At 35.6% G+C, this 18,565-nt stretch overlaps 1 protein-coding gene across 1 annotated transcript; it reads right to left on the bottom strand.

Annotated features, from left to right (window-relative positions):
* Positions 1-17,723: 17,723 nt before the first annotated feature.
* On the bottom strand, positions 17,724-18,256 carry LOC117072303 (U6 snRNA-associated Sm-like protein LSm5). Its single transcript, XM_033192277.1, has one exon. The coding sequence runs from the start codon at positions 18,239-18,241 to the stop codon at positions 17,966-17,968; it is 276 nt and encodes a 91-aa protein (XP_033048168.1). The 5' UTR covers positions 18,242-18,256; the 3' UTR covers positions 17,724-17,965.
* Between the last annotated feature and the right edge of the window lie 309 nt (positions 18,257-18,565).

The raw sequence follows: 18,565 nt of genomic DNA, 5'->3' as shown, positions 1-18,565 counted from the left end.
GCTGTTTAATATTCATTTTAGCAAATATTTTCACCAAAAACGTGTGTTACATGATAGAAATAGCCTATATTATGTTTTTGCAGTAGAACTGAATTCTGGTGAATGTTAGTGCTACTTCTTCACTGGCTTTTGACGATGTTAGTAGCTCAGAACACGGATTATAAGGGTATCAGAAAGCCCCTTTAACCTTGAGGATGGCTCAGTGAGGTTGGATCCAAGGCTTAAACAGAAGGAAGGATGGACCTCTCTGATACCAGACATGGTGGTGCCATATTTACTCTACTGACTAAAAGGCTAAAGCCACGCATGTGACCACCTTACAAGCCATTGTTCCTCTTACTCTCTATGACATGTACTTGGCTTCTCAGCAGAGCACATCTACCCTGGCAATACATCCAGTCTTCTGCCAAACTGGCTCAAATTTTAAAAAAAAATAATGATAATAAATTAATAAATAAACATTTATTCGGCATCTCAAAGTGCCCAAGGTGTTAGGAAACTAAGATTCATTGCATGTTAATTTTAAGTCAACAAATTCTTGTTATGGTGAATGATATATAATACAGATAAAAAGTAATAAATGTTTCATATTTTATAAGACCTAAGGATTTTACGTGAGATTTTTTATTTAGTTTTTACTCAAGAGAAAATTTTAAATCTTTAGTCTTATTGACTACCCTCTTAGGAGATTTGTAATATGACTTAAAATTTTTTTCCCAAAAACTTTTGCTTATAATAAGTATTAGACATTAATTTTCAACCATCAGTAGGTAACTTTTGCTTGGTGTCATCATAAGTTGGAAGATGAGCTATGTGCCTTTTCTAGATAATACCAATTACCTATAGCTAACAAGTATTGTGCTTTACGGAAGGCTCTTTAGGACCTCTGGATTGTACTTTCTATCAGCTATTCTACATATACACGTGATAAGCATTTTGCTACTTTTTAAAATTTCTTAATACTATATAGAAAAGTATTGTTTTTTTCTATTATCTTCTTTTCACAGCTATTTTCTATTTTGAGGTTATATGCTTTTGTACCTCCCTGTGATTTTTCTTTCATACGGCCTTTCCAGGCATTCTGTAACTCTATGTCTACCCACTCAGTCAAAAGCAAGTTCCTGACTCTGAAAGTCTAAGATTTTAATTAGTTGGTTCATGGCATTATTGACAAGATATAAGAAAACGGTTTGCAGAGACTTAGGTTGCAACAAAAATTACATATACAAACTTTTAAGTAGTATGTGTGCACGTGTGCATGCACACACGCACAAGTGCACACATGTGTATAAGTGAAGGGAGGCTTTGCTTCATTTACACTTGACCAAAAAAAAAAAAAAAAAAAAGATTATCTAGCATATTTCATCCATGCACTGTTTTAAGAGATTTTAGGGTCAGTTTTCGCTTTTGCACCATTTGGGGTTTATGTCCAGGAAGCAGTCCCTGGCAAAGGCTGTGCAATATTTGTGAAAGGAGTAGCACATAAGTTACTAATAAATCAAATGAACTTTATATTTGAAGTCTATAAAGGAAATTAGAGTGGTTTACATCATGGGCAAACCAAGATTGACATTATTTAGAAGCATTAGATTGGAAAGATAAGGAAAATCTACATCCTTTTTTGTAGAGGGACTGTTGATAATGGTAGGAAGAAAAGAAAGTGAGAGATGCAGGTTTTCATCAATAGTAGAGAATGCAAAGGCCACACTGTTTATCTGCACTTTCCAAAAAAAGGAGAGTTTTGTTCCAAACCAGTATCATAATTCTCTTCAGGTAGATGGTGTGCCATAACAATCAAACCATGGAAAGAAAATATCAGTGAAAGTTTTAAGAAGAGTACAAGAGTTTGAAGGGAATGAAAACGAAAACTATATGCAGACCAGCATATGCTTTATTGCTGCTAACTTTAGGGCAAGCTCTCAAAGTGTTTTTTAAATTTAATTTTTACTGGTTCTTGATGAAATGAGAGCAGACATGGACTGCTAAAACTTTGTTTTTGCAGTAATGAAAAAAAGCTGAAAAGGAAATAAGCAACTACATTCATTTTTTAAGTCAAATGACAAATCCTGCCACATATTTCAAAAGCAGCTTAAGAAGAGAATAAAATAACAGTTAATTTAATCTGATTTATTTGAAAACCTAGATGTGTGTGCAAGTTTTTAAAACCATAGTTTAACTCATGCTGCGTTTTAATTTGATATCTTTTCTTTTGAATTCAAATGCACTACATTCATAGTATTTGCTTTATAAAACTTACATATATTTATGTTTCCATGCATAATTTAAATTCCCTTGCCCAAAATAATAATCAATTGTTTTATCAGAAGTTAGTAGCAACCTAAAGAAAAACAAAATCATCAAATGGAGCACTTCCAATTATTATGTATGGAGATAGCTCTGAACAAATTCATATTTATCTGTTGGGGGACCAGGTATTTTTTTGCAAGTCTCACGTCACCTGTTAAAATAGAGTAATTTGATACTTCCAGAATATAACTGCCTAGTAGAGTGAAGTTTATTTGTAGGATGAAGTTGTATTTAATTCCTTATTTTTTTTTCTTACTCAAAATGGCCTCTAAATCTGATTTCAACTGTTTTACATAGGTTAATCCTTCTCTGGACAAATGTTTTCCACAGAAAGAATCACGATTAAACTTATCAATAAAATAATATAGAAATAAATCATTCAATCTATTTCCTCCTAATTTTTCTATCCAGAGCTCCTTTTCTAAGTCCCTTTGGCCATAAAACTCAATGAATCTACTAGATAACAGATAGTTGATCTAGAAAGGTGTTCATTATACTTTGAAAAAAGTACTTCTTGCTAAAGTTGCTAATTTATTTTCAGTCATTAAGACCTTAAGAGAAATTAAAAGTAATCCTTAGCTATATTTCTTGTTTTATACTTTATTATCCACTTTACATTTAATGCATTTTCCTCTTATTTTTATATAGTGTCTGCATCACTCACCTGTTCTTACTTGTGGTAAAAGTTTGCAATTTTTTTTCCCAAAAGTAATACATGTGTTTGGTAGAATATAAATTGTTGAATTGATAAAGGTATTTTTACTCTTGAGTTTTTTTGTTTACTCTTCTTTTTACTATAACTACGAGAGGGGAAAAAAAGGCATATCTACCCTAGGTTTAAAATTTTCCCTGAACTCTGAAAACCTTCCAGCTGTATCTTAAAAGGAGACTTTGGCTTTTGACTCTCCTTCCTGTCTTATGGATAAGAGCCTAGCTGTTTTCATAAACAGTGACCAGCTGTTCAACTTCTAATACCGTTCAACTATCTCCTACTTTTCACAGGAAAAATACATCTTGATTGCATCTTCTTCTCCCACCTAAGTTAGGAAACTCATATTTTGAATTTATAAATGCTTCCTTAAGCTGGACATGCAACAAATGTATTCAGCTGCTGGTGTAAACCTAGAAGTTGTGTGTAAGTTTCAACAACCTCCTTGTAGTTATTAAGCAGACTGTTTGGGGATATTTTAGAATATTTAGAGTAAGACACTATCAATGTAAGAGGACAGCTGAGGGACAAGTATACGTTGAGCATTTATGAGAAATAGCCTAACCATGTAAATTTGTTTCATGCAATTAGCAAAGTTGGCTACACGGAAATGTCATGGGAGCAACAGGCATTGCTCGTCTTTACTGCCCGTTCCACCATGTAAGGGCCTTAAGAACAGTAGTACAATTGTATGGGGAGAAAAAACTAATTGTCATAGCCATTCTATCTTAAAGAATAATTAGAACACAGGGAATATAAAACTCTAAGTTGACCCATCACATAGAATCTAAATGCTTTATTTATTTTGATTTTATTTATTTATTTATTTATTGAGACAGAGTCTTGCTCTGTCGCCCAGGCTGGAGTGCAATGGTTCAATCTCGGTTCGCTGCAACTTCCACCTCCCAATTCAAGTGATTCTTGTGTCTCAGCCTCCCGAGTAGCTGGGATTACAGGCACGGCTACCAGGCCTGGCTAATTCCTTGTGTGTGTGTGTGTGTGTGTGTGTGTGTGTTTTGTTTTTTGTTTTGTTTTATTTTGTTTTGAGATGAAGTTTTGCTCTTGTTGCCCAGGCTGGAGTGCAGTGGTGCAATTTTGGCTCATTGCAACCTCCACCTGCCAGGTTAAAGTGATTCTCCTGCCTCAGCCTCCTGAGTAGCTGGGATTACAGATGCGTGCCACTACGCCCAGCTAATTTTTTGTATTTTTAGTAGAGACGGGGTTTCATCATGTTGGCCAGGCTGGTCTCGAACTCCTGACTTCAGGTGATCCACCCGCCTCAGCCTCCCAAAGTGCAGGTATTACAGGTGTGAGTCACTGCGTCCAGCCAATTTCTTGTATTTTTAATGGAGACAGAGTTTCACCATGTTGGCCAGGCTGGTCTCAGACTCCTCAAGTGATCCGCCCGCCTTGGCCTCACAAAGTGCTGGGATTACTGGAATGAGCCACCGTGCCTGACCAATGCTTTATTTTTCCAAGTGAAGACTTACTATGAAGACTAAAAAGATGGCAGGCAGAAAAGGAGAAAAAATACAGATATACTTTTAAAAGCAGACAAACAATATACTTAGTTTTTTTCATTAAGCTTTTCTAATTGAAGAACATTATTAATTATTCTCAAATAAAATATTTACCTTTGTGCAAAAACTATCAGGTGAAGAAAGTGTCACTATTATAATCCAAATGATGAGAGCAGGTATTCGGGGAACACCTCTTACTCTTATTAAAGAATAAATATATATGTCTATAGCCATACGATATATGAACTTGAATATAGACATGGACAAGAACATTGTTACAGAGATGACTCCTTCTTGAAAGTAGACTGCCATGGGCCAGGATTATAGGGAGATGGAAGGAGGAAGGAGATGAGAGAGAAAACTGGAAAATATTTTCCACATGTGAGTTCAAATACTTGACAAAGAAAATTCCTGTATGAATAATTGTTCAACCATTGCTCCCTCAGAATATTCTGAATTGCTTTTTAATGCACAATATAGCTTAAAAAGAAAGTCTCCCTAATGATTTTTTAATAGCAAAGGTGTTACAGGAAGTTCAACGTAGCTCAGAGTCTGTTACTTGTGAAGCTATATGTGTATTTTCCTTACTAAACAAGTACCTGTAAGTTTGCAATTCCATGGGACTTAGTAATCTAAGGAATGTTAGCAAATTAAAGGATAAATATCAGAAGGTTTCCTGCTAAGTACATTTAAAACGTCAACAGAGTGTGATGTTTAGGCATCTTGGAGAATTTTGAAATAAGATCCTGCCCACTCTGTCTGAATAGTTATAGTTAGATTAATTGGATTGACCACTAAATCCAATTAATTGCTTATTTTTTCATCATATTTCAGGTACCTCTAGATTTTATTAAGAGGCACAATGTAAACGTAACTTTTACAAAAATGAATTTCTGACGTCTGACTTGGATTTTCTTTGAAATTTAGAATTTGTAACTTCTAGCAGCTATGGATTTGCCATGAAAGTACGCCCTCAAGAAGGAAAGGAAAAGCTCATATATCAAGGATAATTTAAAACTTTGGAAAAATAAGGCTATTTTAGATTTATATAAAATGGCTCCATGTATAAAGCACTTTGACAGCCATTATATCATTCCGTTCTCTCAACAACTCTGTCAGGTTGGCGAGGAAATGGTATTTTTCCCATTTCCCAGATGAAGAGGCTGAGGCTTCAAATGCTTTCATGTCTTGCCTTAGAACAATGTGCTAATTAAGCTGCGAGACTTGAATTCTGACCATCTTTGCCCAGCTCCAATAATCTTCCTTTCCTACATCATCTGCCAGAACAGCTACACACGGGAGATGAAGGGTGACCAGTTATTTAAAATATCAGAAATTAATAAATACACTACCTTTGCTTTCTAAGTAAAACTTTTTTCCTGGTAGGAAAAGAAAAAGATAACTCGGGAATGTTAAGCATGCAAAAAAATTTTCTTCATCAGTTTGGTTCTTTTCAAATTAAAGAGATTTAGTGAACTTGCTGTTGGAGATGACAGTAAACAACTCAAAATACAAACACACCAATCAAACCTGAAAGTATAGTCATAGTCATTGAAATTCAGAATCGCTGTTCCTTGTCTGGTTAATTAATATAATTTTAAATATTTCATATGAAAGAATTTTTTAGAAAAAAATGAAATGAACCTAAGATTGACTGGAATTTACAAGCCCATTTAAAGAAAAGTCTCAGCTATTTTTTTCTTAAAAATGTAATACCTCCCCAGATGGCAGTCTTTGTAGTTTGTGGCACTGATTCAAAAGGCATATTAACTGCCACTCTACTAGCTGCATCAAGCATTTACAGGCCTCCCTACAGAATGGGTTCAGCAGTAATTAAAATAACACCCTTCCTCAGGGTGAAGTTACACTTGAAGAGTGCAGGGATGTTTTTCTTTCCTTCCTTTGGGTAAATTCCTTCTCCCAAAAATATAAGAAAAAAATGAGAGTGGAGAGAGCTTAAGAGAAAGAAGATGGGGAGAGAGGGAGAGGGGTTTAAAATAGTACACCAAAGCGTGTGTCACATAAACTATGTTAAAATATTAGTATTTCTTCCATTCCCTAGCAGACATTGATAGACAAACAGGTTAAAAAAAAGCAACGGGGAAAAATATCATTTACTCACTGTAGCAGCAGGAAATCAAGGAAAGAAAATAAACAGGGCTTGAATTGTGGGCCTTTAACCTGCTAGTCAGACAGTTTCATTCTGTGTGTATTTGTGTGCTGGTAAATGGCGAAGGGGAGGTACAGGGACGGGAGGGCTGTGGGATTCTCGGGACTCCCACAGCTACCAGTACAGCTGTACAAACACGCACAAGCTTTGTTAAGGTACGGTGGGCAACAAGCTCAAACTGCTGAGCTATCTGACCTATAAATCCCTTACAAAAGCTCCACTTGAGGGGAAGCCAGAAGTTATGTGTAAATTTATTATCCAGCCAGAAGCTGGCTTTTGGTCACTTCCGTCTCCCCTCTCTTTTTCTCTCAATGGATCCTCTGCTCTGGCAGGGCTACATTTTAAGTATGTTTAGATGCATAAATGGCTATCTTAAATTCTACTTCTCTCTAGGCTAAACAAGAAAGAGGATGACTCAGAAGCCCCCCTCCCCCTACTTCATGACACAGCTTAGAGCATATGTTCCAAAATTATGAGCCATAATTTTAGGCAGAGCAATGAAACTTTGTTATTCTTTTTATAAATTTCTTTTTCAAACTCAGTAAGCACATCACTTTAAAATACCATGAATTTACAAATACAATTTTTAAACAACCCAGGCACAAGAGACTTGAGATATCCCCTTATATATGACACAACTTACTTTACTCTGTTTTTAACTTTGCTTTTTTCCCGATTCACAACAGATAATCTTAGCTTGGCATATTGTATCTTGAATGCAAACAAAGCAGAGGTTCTGAATTGCTAACTCCAAAGAGAACCTTCCTAAGATTTTTTTCTCTTTTCTAAACATTTCTGAACTCTAAGTGACCTCCTTTTATGAAGCTTCCAAATGGCATCCAAACACCTTAAACATCGTGCAGTTACTAAACTGTATAGACTATTAAAAAGCTGAAGAAATTACAGAAAACAATAACAAGTGAAGCAGGTTTAATTTAAGTAGAAATGACTTTTGTAATCACTAAGAAAGCTAGAGATGTCTCTATGTTTAAAATACTTAGAAGCCACTTTGGGCTTTCCAAAATCCTGAGGAAAAAATATAATCCACATGAAAAACAAAAGGCATGTATCCACAGAGAGATGTTTATTCTATGCACCTTCTGTTCTGATAACTTACAGTGATGTGATTTGGGTAGCTTTCAAACAATATTAAATATTGACAGACATTAAGCAAAAGTTGCATTATACTGAAATAATATTCCATGTTAGTCTAAAGATTTACTTCAGTAATAGTCACTGAATTTCCACAATACACTGAGCAGCAGACTGTGACTAAAAAGGGCAGTAAGTGATGAATCACTGCTCTTGCTATCTTATCAGAATGTGCACTCAGGGAAAGAAGATAAAACAAGCACACCCATAACTACACCACACAACTAAAAGAGAGAAGTACACCAGAAAAGTAAAAACGCAGAACTATGGACATTCAGAAGTGGTAGGAAGGACTTCCAGAAAGAGGAAGTCAATAAAAATTATGCCTTGGACCTTTTCATCTTCTCAAAATATATCATAAATGTCATCATATGAAGGATGGATAACTTCCATCACATTAAAATAATGATAAAGAAATAGGGATGACTTGTGGCAAAAGAGTTTGTAAACATTCTCTGACAAGGAATTTGAAAGAAAGAGATTTTATTTCAGTGAACCAAATCCTGGGAGATGCAGCCTCCAGTGTAAAAATGAAGGTGCACATTCTAGAAAACAAAGAGAGGGTTCTAGCTTTATAGCAAAAAATTCCTGCCTGGGTTCCCAGTCAGATCTGTTTATGCAAATGAAGGATTTAACCTTCCTTAGTTCTGATTGGTCAGTGCAGCTGAGCCTTGATTGGTTGGGGCAAGTAAGAGCTGACTGGTTTCAAAGCCCCAAACCAGAAGTCTCTGTCTTATGTTTCTATGTTCTTTCAAAGAGCAGTGGTGGGTGTGTAAGAGGGCATGTGGCATGAGGCTGGATGAGGTTCTGGCTTTCTGGTCCAGGCCTGACAACAGGAACTGGTTTTGCTTGATTGTAGAAAAGAAGGTCCTGTGATACTTTCACAACATCTTTCTGAGAACATAGAGTTATTGATGCCTCCCTCGCCCAGCTATGGCTGCATAGTTCTATTTTAACTTGAAGTACTTCTGTTAGCCGTGGGGAAGTCCATTTTGTCTGTTGACCAGGAACACACTTTAGCAAGTTAAAGGCTAGAGTAAGTGACTTCCTGTTGAAAAAGATAGCTCAGCTAGGATAACCGAAAAAGAAGTAGATTCCTAGCCCCTGACTTCCATTCAGAAGGCAGTATCTGTTCATCTCTCTGATACAGATTCAGAGAATACAGTTTTGTATAATCTCTTGGAACCCAGAAAAGTCTAGTAATGTCAGCATTGATTGTGTGCTTTATTGAATTAAATTGATACAAAATAATATAATTTATCTCACCATCATTTCTCCCTAGTTCTAAAGGCCAGTTTTTCAAGTGTTCTCTTGATATCTCCAATATTCTAGGAAATGACAAACAAACCCCAATATATGGAGGCTCTAATAATAAATAATGTATATAGCAATTATCACATTCATAAATGCAGATGGTGTTAGGGATCACTATTCATGGTGATTGTGGCCTGACCACAGTTACTATTGATTCTTGCCTTATTTCTGTGAACTAAGAAAGACATAGGTAATAAAACTGACCAGTACCAAAGTAAATTTAGAAAAAAAAAAAATCATGGCACAAAGTCACAGACAGTAAAGCTCTGACTGCTATTACAGTGACTCTGAACTTTAGCTGTACACATAATAGTATATCACCTCACTCTGTCATCCTTTAGCGCACCTAAAAGTTTGCCACTTCAAAACCAAGTATATCACATACAGAATTTTATCTGACTTCAGCCACTTGGCAATTCAAATATAAAGGAAAAGGAACACTCTTAGTTAAACAGAAAGAAGGAAGGAACTAGATTTAAAACAGAATAGATGTACCTAAATTAACCATGATCTTCAGTGGAAAATTTATAGACCTGAGATTTAGGATATTCAGTTGTTCCACTGAGTCCCTCTGTAATACACAGAAGTTACTCAATTGCTGTTTGCTTTGCTTTGTTCATTTGTAAACTGAAAAAAAAAAAATTTGTTTTCCCTCCCTACCTCATATGGATTTGAAAATATTTTTAAACCAATTGCAGTATAATTATTAACAAAACGCCTTAACACAATAATAACTAAAACAATAATATAAAATGATAGAGCAAATTAAAAAGTTATTAGTCATCCATTCATGATCAAATGTAATATTTTTAAAATGTTATAAAATGTATTATTGAGATTCACCAAATATGCCAAATACCAAAGACAAATTATAATTATTGCAAAATTTTTCTCATACTCATTTTTATTATTTTTGCAACTTTTTAGTAAATATTAACACAGTAAAGTGTATTAGAATTATTATTTAATGGCCTTAACTTATTTATTTTCCTTATTTTTCTCAACTAATACACTGGACACAAGACAAATTTTCCACTGAATTCTAAGCTTCCATCTTCCTGTTATATAAACTTAATAAGTGATGTTGCTTTGGATTTTTAAAAATATTAGAGAGTAGATATTGATATCTGAATACCACAACTGACAAGACACTCCATAACACCAATGAAAACATTTTCAATGCAAGATGATATATAGGCAACAGTTTTTAAAACTGCTGACCAACCAATATTTATGTCTTCATAAAGCATTTCAAAATGTAAGATATTTCAGATGTCAGGAAATATTTTTATTTGGTTATTCTGAGTTTTGATATTAACCCACAGTAATTCTCATAATTTCACAATATAAGATTAATTATTCATCATGATTATCTCATATTCTCATCATTATATGTTTTTCCTTTGGAGTGTACACCTCCATACACACACACATACACACACACAGATATTCAAATGGCAAGTAAAGATACATGTGCTAAGTTATAGTTTAAGAAGAGGGAATCTGATATTTCTTGAGTGACTATGTGCCATAAAGTTGCAACACTAGACACCTCACACATCACTGAATTATCCTCCAATCACGTGAAGTAGTATACTTACTCCCTGTTCTTCTACCAGTCTACCAAACTAGTAGATGTGCATTTATGCTAAGCATGTCCTTCTGGGGCCCGGCTGTAACCAGACCAATTTTGCTTTTATTTATTTGTTTATGTGGCCATGCAAGATTTCATTTCAACAGACATTTTTCATGGCTAGCAAGAGTTAGAAAATTACTGTTTTGTACTACAGACTCCCAAGCATCTGGGATTAGTCCTTTCCAATCCCATAGATTTATAATTGAGAAGTCAGGAAATCACCACTAGAAATTCATAATAGCCACCTGACTATTTTCAGAAGGAAGCAAATTATTGCTGAAGTTATGTACCCTTGATTTTGAGAATTTAACTTTGTGATGTGCTCTACATGTAACTTTATGGTAAGCAATGCAGTTAATATCCATGTTTCCAGGAGACCCTTTAACCTGTACTTCTGTGAACATAAACAATATCTGCAGTGTGAAAATGGGAAGGCAGAATAAAACAATTTCCTTTACAAATGTACTTGGTTTCCTCCCCTGAATCTGCAACCCCAGTCTAATCCTAAGAAAACATCAGACAAACACAAACTGAAGAACATTTTACAAAGTATCTAACCAGAACTCTTCAAAACTAGTAAGGTCGGCCGGGCGCGGTGGCTCAAGCCTGTAATCCCAGCACTTTGGGAGGCCGAGACGGGCGGATCACGAGGTCAGGAGATCGAGACCATCCTGGCTAATACGGTGAAACCCCGTCTCTACTAAAAAAAAATACAAAAACTAGCCGGGCGAGGTGGCGGGCGCCTGTAGTCCCAGCTACTTGGGAGGCTGAGGCAGGAGAATGGCGGAAACCCAGGAGGCGGAGCTTGCAGTGAGCTGAGATCTGGCCACTGCACTCCAGTCCGGGCGACAGAGCGAGACTCCGCCTCAAAAAAAAAAAAAAAAAAAAAACAAAACTAGTAAGGTCATCAAAAGTGAGGAAAGTGTGAGAAACTGTCACAGCCAAATGGAGCCTAAGGAAACAGGACAAGTAATTGTAAGATGGTATCTTGGGTGGGACTCTTGGACAGTAAAAGAACAACAGGTACAAACTAAGGAATTCTTAATAATTATAGATTTCAGTTCATAAAAATATATCCATACTGATTCATTAATTGTGACAAATGTCACAGTATACTACAGAATATATTAATAATAGGGTAAACTGTGTGGGATGGTACCTTTACTATCTTTGCAATTGTTTCATAAATCCACAACTATTCTAGAATATAAAATTTTTTAAATGTAAAAAGTGTGCTTGGTGAAAAACATGTATTTTCAAAATTTTGACTAATCCGGAGGCAGTAGTAGCTATGCAGAGTTTTTATAAAGGAGAAGGAGAAATGTTTATGCTTAAAAGAGATTAACTGTAAATTACATTTTGTTTCTGAATCTTTTGCTGATGCTTCATTTCACCTGTGTTAACATAGGAGCAAAGGAGATATTACAAGTTTAAATTTGTCAATTAATTAATGGATTGAGTAAATTACCTGCATTTTATTAAAACACATTTTGCCATTGAGGAGCACCAACTTACAAAAGTATTCCTCAAAATCGACATTTCTTTATAGAAAAGTAGTGGAACAAGAAATCTAAATATCAAGTTTTAGTGGTGCAAAGGAGAAGCTGTTATATACAAATAAAATATGTTTTCCTAATATGTGCCTTCTCAAGTTGATATGAGGGAAATAATATCATTATCTTTACGTAAAGTATAAACAGTAAATTATTTTCTTATCACACATATTTATGGTCTGCTCACACAATTGTACAGCACAGCTCATACATCCTTTAAACTGGCTATCTGGCACCAGAAATGGATGGGGGGAGTCTAAATATTCATAAAATGCCTCTAGAGAAGCAAACATTTTTTTCTTGGACCTGAGAGATGGAGTTTATCTATTCAGTACCCATAGTGGGAAGGTCACTTTGTAAATTTGCTTTAGATCTGAAACTAAATTTATGTCACTGAACAGACTCAAACCTAGAAGAAGATATCACATCTCTTTTGGGTCATCCTCTAGTCTTCATGTAAGTTACTTCTAAAATATCAAGGTTAAAGAAACTTATTCTCTAAAGATTTCTATGATTGACAACTCACCCTTTCTTGGAGGATTTATCAACCTCAAAGCATTGCTTCCTTATATCTAACCAACATCTCTTTTAAGTCAAGCCTGCTTCACCTCTTATAGTTCTTTACTGACAGAGAGCAAAGTGATTACCACTCCTCCATCTCACAAAATAAGAAAGAAAAACTTATTTCAGGCCTTAGCATGTAGATAACAGTTGTTAATGTTCAGTTGCTAATTACGGCATAGATTAGACCATGTAAAGGTAGCACAGAACAATGTAACACAATTAACCTGTATGGCAGCAGATACATCATTACTATTATGGTGGCATTATTAACAAAGATCTTTCTGTATTAGAAGATCATGCATTTCCCCACCTTAGGGACTTAACTCATCAATTTGGTGAAGGTTCTAAATCTTGACCTGACTAGCCTAGACTAAAGCAGCAGAGTTACTAACCTCTCCTCATAATGAGTGAAGAGTCTCAAACTACTCATGTCACCTCTGCATTGTCAATAAGCAGAATAATAGTGAGCAATGGCAGATGGAGCTAAAAAGACATCTAAGATCTTGGTCTCCTTGAAAGAGAAAAAAAGTCCATTCATAGATTACAGTAGTATGTGTGTGTTTGAGGTTGGAGTACTGAGAAAGGAGGAGCAAAGAGGATGAATGACAGAGGTGAGTATTTTGAAAAAGAAAACTGGATTATTTTAAAATACAGTAAGAACTAACTACAACGTGTCAGGATAGAAAGTAAAAAACTATCCATTCATCAAAAATCAAACACACTTATTTTATTTCAATCTCAAGAAAACACAGTACTTCTTTTTGTCTGCTCAGGCCCTTCTTAATCATCTTTTGCTACTCTCCTTAATGCAACATGGGTAAGACTTTCCTATTTTAAATAAAAAGGAAACATCTGGATTGATGGAAATGATGAGCATGCTTTAGAAAGGTGCTGTTGAACAGCAGATAATAAAGTACTCATAGTCAAAAACATATTAACGTTGTTTCAAGGCCATGTTTTATATAAAAGATAATGTTTTCCTTTTGGAATTTTAGCTGTTCCCAACCATTCACACCGTTTGAAGTGCTGAGAACCATCAACCCAACTCAGCTCGTAATCTCCTTCTACTTTGATGTTTCACCATGACCAGGCTCCAGGAGTTGGCCAAACAAAAAGATGACATATCCTAATGACCTGTGTGTTTTTCTTAACGACAGACTCATAGAGAGATGCTGAAGGTAGAGTAAAAATATATGTGCTTACATTTCTATATTCCTTCTCATGTGTACTTGTGCATAAGAACATAATTATGTCTGGTTTTGTACCTCTGGCAGACGCTATTGTTTACTCACCCAGCAGGTACATTTCATCTCCTCACTATTTGTTGAACTGCTCCAAATTTTTTCAGGTACATTCTCTCCCATAAGCCAACAGGAAGTTACCCTGCCCCGGAGAGTGAATGCAGATTATTCTTTGTAAGCAATCATGGTCATTCCAGTCCCCTTCATGGTAATTAGTTTAGGGGTAGGCATGAGATGTAAGCCAGACCAATGAAGCATAAGATAATTTATGGATTTCTGGGGAAGCTTTTCCTTCCGAAATACAAATTGTAAAATATAGTTTGCTCCTGACTGGATGGCATCCAGTGGTATGTTAGAACCAACTTATACTGACTCATGATGATGCACATCTCTTCCCAGCTCCGTGTTCACAGACATCATGTTAGACCTGGGAATCATTTGACCCTGGTGAGAAAATTTACAACATGAAAATCAGCAAATGCTGCAAATTAAAATGCTTTTTGTTCATTTTTATTTTCCAGATAAAAGGTGATTAAACATTTACCAGACCATCACTGAGTAGTCTCTGGAAGTATGATGTTTGGCTCTAGTGACACCATCTTGTTACCAGGAATATAGATATTAGTGGCACACTGAGAGTGCAGACGGTGGAGGTGCGAGTGTGACACTGATGAGAAACTCTGAGTTCTTTATAGCATTCTTCAGCTGCTTAACCAGCCCTGGAAGCGCCTCACCTTCAGATCCTTTCTTATGTTAACTAATAGATCTACATTGTTTAAATATCTACTACTAAATATTTTGTTACTTGACTTGAAGCTGAAAATAGCATGTACAGTCTGTGAAAACAGGCATAGAATGGACTCAATTTCTCTACTAAAGAAACTCTGAAATTATGTTTCATTTTATTAAAAGAGATGAGAAAAGAGTATTTATTGCAAAGTATTTTCATTTGAAGCTTTAAATTTAAAAGGGGTGGGGGCATTAAGTGAAAACAATAGTAAAACTGCACCCACTATTTCTTTTCTAAGTTAGGAATATGATCACTAACATTTTCCTTCATTACATGATTAGGGATACATTTAGTATTTTTAAAACAAGATGTTCTGAGGGAAATATAAGAGTAATAGCCAGAGCAGCAGGGTGAGCACAGCTAACCACTGCAATAACATTAGACTAATCCTTCTTACCACACAGGGACTAACAGGACACAATCACATCCAATTCAGACCAGAATTTTAGTGATGGGATTTCCATGAAGCTGGGATTCTGCCCTGAATATGTTATATTACGTCCTTCTGTTCCTCGGGCAGTGGGATGAGGACAGTGTGAAATGAGTTGTTCTGGTTTCATCTGAAACCAATTACCATGAGTGGACCCAAATTGCTAAGACTGCTGCCGAGCAGCCGCATCCCAAGTACAGCTGGGAATCAGCTGGGGAGTGCTGTCAAGAATTCCCCCTATCAATTGATTCCAGGCCAGTTTGTGATTGCCTTTCACCTCTCAAGCATCACTTTTCTGTTCTCCAAAAACTGTTCCAAATGGCAAGAATTCGCAAATAAAATTAAGTAAGGAGGGGGAAGGGAAAGATCGGGAGAGAGGAGAAGACTCTAGAAGTAGGACCGATCAGGAAAGGAAGAATTTGGCAAGGGACTGCAATGAATTTATTTTACTGGTGAATACTCATGTATCTGGGATCAATTTTATAATGGATGAATTCTTTTTCTTCCCCCTGCCAAAACAACTCTCCTTCATAAAAGCAGAAACTCGTTGCTATTTAAATGAATTGTCTAAAAGCAATAATTATTTATTTATTAATTATAAATTTGGGTTTCTAATTTTCTCCCTTATTCTGATTATTTCTTAAACAAAGGACCCCTGATTTCATAGAGAACTTGTTTCTACAGTATTCTGTTGCTTTCATGTAACAAGTATAGGTGAAATGCACAATTTGTGAGTTTCTCAAAAGGCATTATGGCACAGTATTTTTAAGAAACAGTAGATTTTAACATACATTACAGGAAATAACATTTTTGAAAAACAAAACAAAAATGTTTTCTTCTTGTAATCAGCAAGAAACAGGACGAATGAGCTAACAAATGACTGATCTTTCCCAATGGTTTCCAAACTTTGCTGCACATGGGAATTATCTGGTGATTAGAAAATTTCTAATATTCTGATTTAATCATTATGGGCTTGAACTGGACACCAGGATTTTTAAAATCTCCCTAGGAGATTGGGATGCACAACCAAGGTTGATGTTTATCAATAAGACAGCAATGGCAACAATAATCTTTATTTGCTGGAGAAAAGGTTGTCAATTTCATTATATTTAATATTCCATACATGCCATAAGTATTCTTTTATTTCATAATGGAATTAATTTATATAAAGAAAATTCGAAAATATATTCTAAGCACTCAACTCAAGAATATTGAACACCAGGCCAGGCACGATGGCTCATGCCTATAATCCCAGCCTGTTGGTAGGCGGAGGTGAGAGAATTGCTTGAGCCCAGGAGTTTGAGACCAGCCTGGGCAAGACAGTGAGAAAAAGAAAAAAAGTTAGCTAAAGGTGGTGGTGTGCCCCCGTTGTCCTAGGTACTTGGGGATCTGAGGCAGGAGGATAGCATAAACCCAGGAGTTTGAGGCTGCAGTGAGGTATGATTGCATCACTGCACTCCAACTTGGGTTACAAAGTAAGACTGCATTTCTAAAAAAATTAAAAATAAAAATCGAAGATAAATATGATCAACACAAAATAAATTCAAGAAAATTAAGATGAAAGCAGAAATTACTGAAATAAAAAACAAATGAAGACCTCAAAAAGAAGAGTTGATCAAAACTCAAACCTGTTTCTTTTAGAGTGTTAAAGGCCTAGTGAAAATTCTTTAAGAAATAAAGGTAAGATAAATATTTTTAAGAAACATAAATGAATCATCAAAATGAACAAATCTGTCAATAAATTTGAACATTTAGTTATAAAAACAAGTTTTTTTTGGAAAAAATGACAAAAAAAAGACTCAAAAATATTAACTACCTCATGTCAAAACCTTGGTTTCTAAGTACTGTCTCAACTACTAAGAACTATGGTTTTAGGGAATAATTGTTGTTTCCAGGGATGTTTTTAGAAAAGTACAGGCAATCCTAGCACATCTTGAAGTGCCACAGAATAAGAATGTTCTAGGAGTGAGGGGGACACGTCAAAAGGACATAGGAGCCAGCTTACAGTGACTCCTACTCACAAAATCTAGGATGAGATCAAACTAGACAAAGGCAGCACTGGACAACAATATGAAACTAATCTTACTGCTGAAAGTGAATGGAAAAAATGTTAAACAAAACTTAAGCAAAAGATCTCAGCAACATTAAAAAAATCATAATGATCATCTTCTGCTCCTACTCCTCCATTCCTAAAGAGCAGAGTGACCTTTTAAAAACAGAAGTCAGATCATGTTACTTTCCCTCTTCAAAATACTCCAAAGGTTTAACATGTCCCTTGGAGTAAAAGTCAGTTTTTACAACTTCCTACAAGCCCTCTCCTGATCTGCTCTCCTTCCCTTTTTTTTTTTTTTTTTTAACCAAAAACACCTTTATTTTCGTCTCCAAAGAAGAAGCTCTTTTCTTCTTTTTCCAGGATAATTATGATTAACTTACAAAAATGGGTACACATCTTCAAAGCACTTCCCTTTAACGGGAAACTTAGCTTTATGGGATTTAAACATTAGAAGGTGGGAAAAAAAATTCCATTTTCTTGTCATTAAAAGACAAAACAGAATCTAGCGTAAGTCAAGGAAACTCATTCACACTTCAGGTCCTTCTCCTCCAGGAACCAGCATTGTTATACTATTTCCATTTAGCAAAATCTGATCTAATTTAGTAATCCTTCTTCCTTCTGGTGTGATTTCAAACTCAGTGACATCTTCCAGTACCATATTGACAAAGTCATCAAATCCTAGAAGAGTAACAACAATTTCCTTATCACTCTTCATCACAATGTGAATTCTTGATCCTATACATTTGTCCACAAGCTCTAACAGCAGCAGCTGTGACGGGTTGGTAGTAGCGTTAGCCGCCATGGCTACGCCGGAAGTGGCCTCTGCTCTCCTTCCCTTTGACCTCTCTTATCTTTTCTTCTACTCCTTTCCTCTATACTATACCACTACCTGGCTTTCTAGGTGTTTCTTGGTCATTCTAGGCTTTTATGCTGTTAAGGTCAGATCTACTTTGATACATTTTCTACTATTAACTCATTTTTAAATTTCTGAGGTAAACTGTATTTGTTAGACTCATTAATAATTGCTCTCTCACATTGCAGCTTCTCCCAAGAGCTTGCACTTAGTATTCAAAATCATGCTTTTGTCTCTGTTTTATTGATGTCTCTTTCTCCCTAGTAGACTGCA

The sequence above is a fragment of the Trachypithecus francoisi genome, unplaced genomic scaffold (assembly GCF_009764315.1).
Source record: "Trachypithecus francoisi isolate TF-2019V2 unplaced genomic scaffold, Tfra_2.0 Lachesis_group4, whole genome shotgun sequence".
NCBI lineage: Eukaryota > Metazoa > Chordata > Mammalia > Primates > Cercopithecidae > Trachypithecus > Trachypithecus francoisi.
The sequence above is the reverse complement of the archived record's forward strand: the minus strand, read 5'-3'. Positions and strand labels throughout refer to the sequence as shown.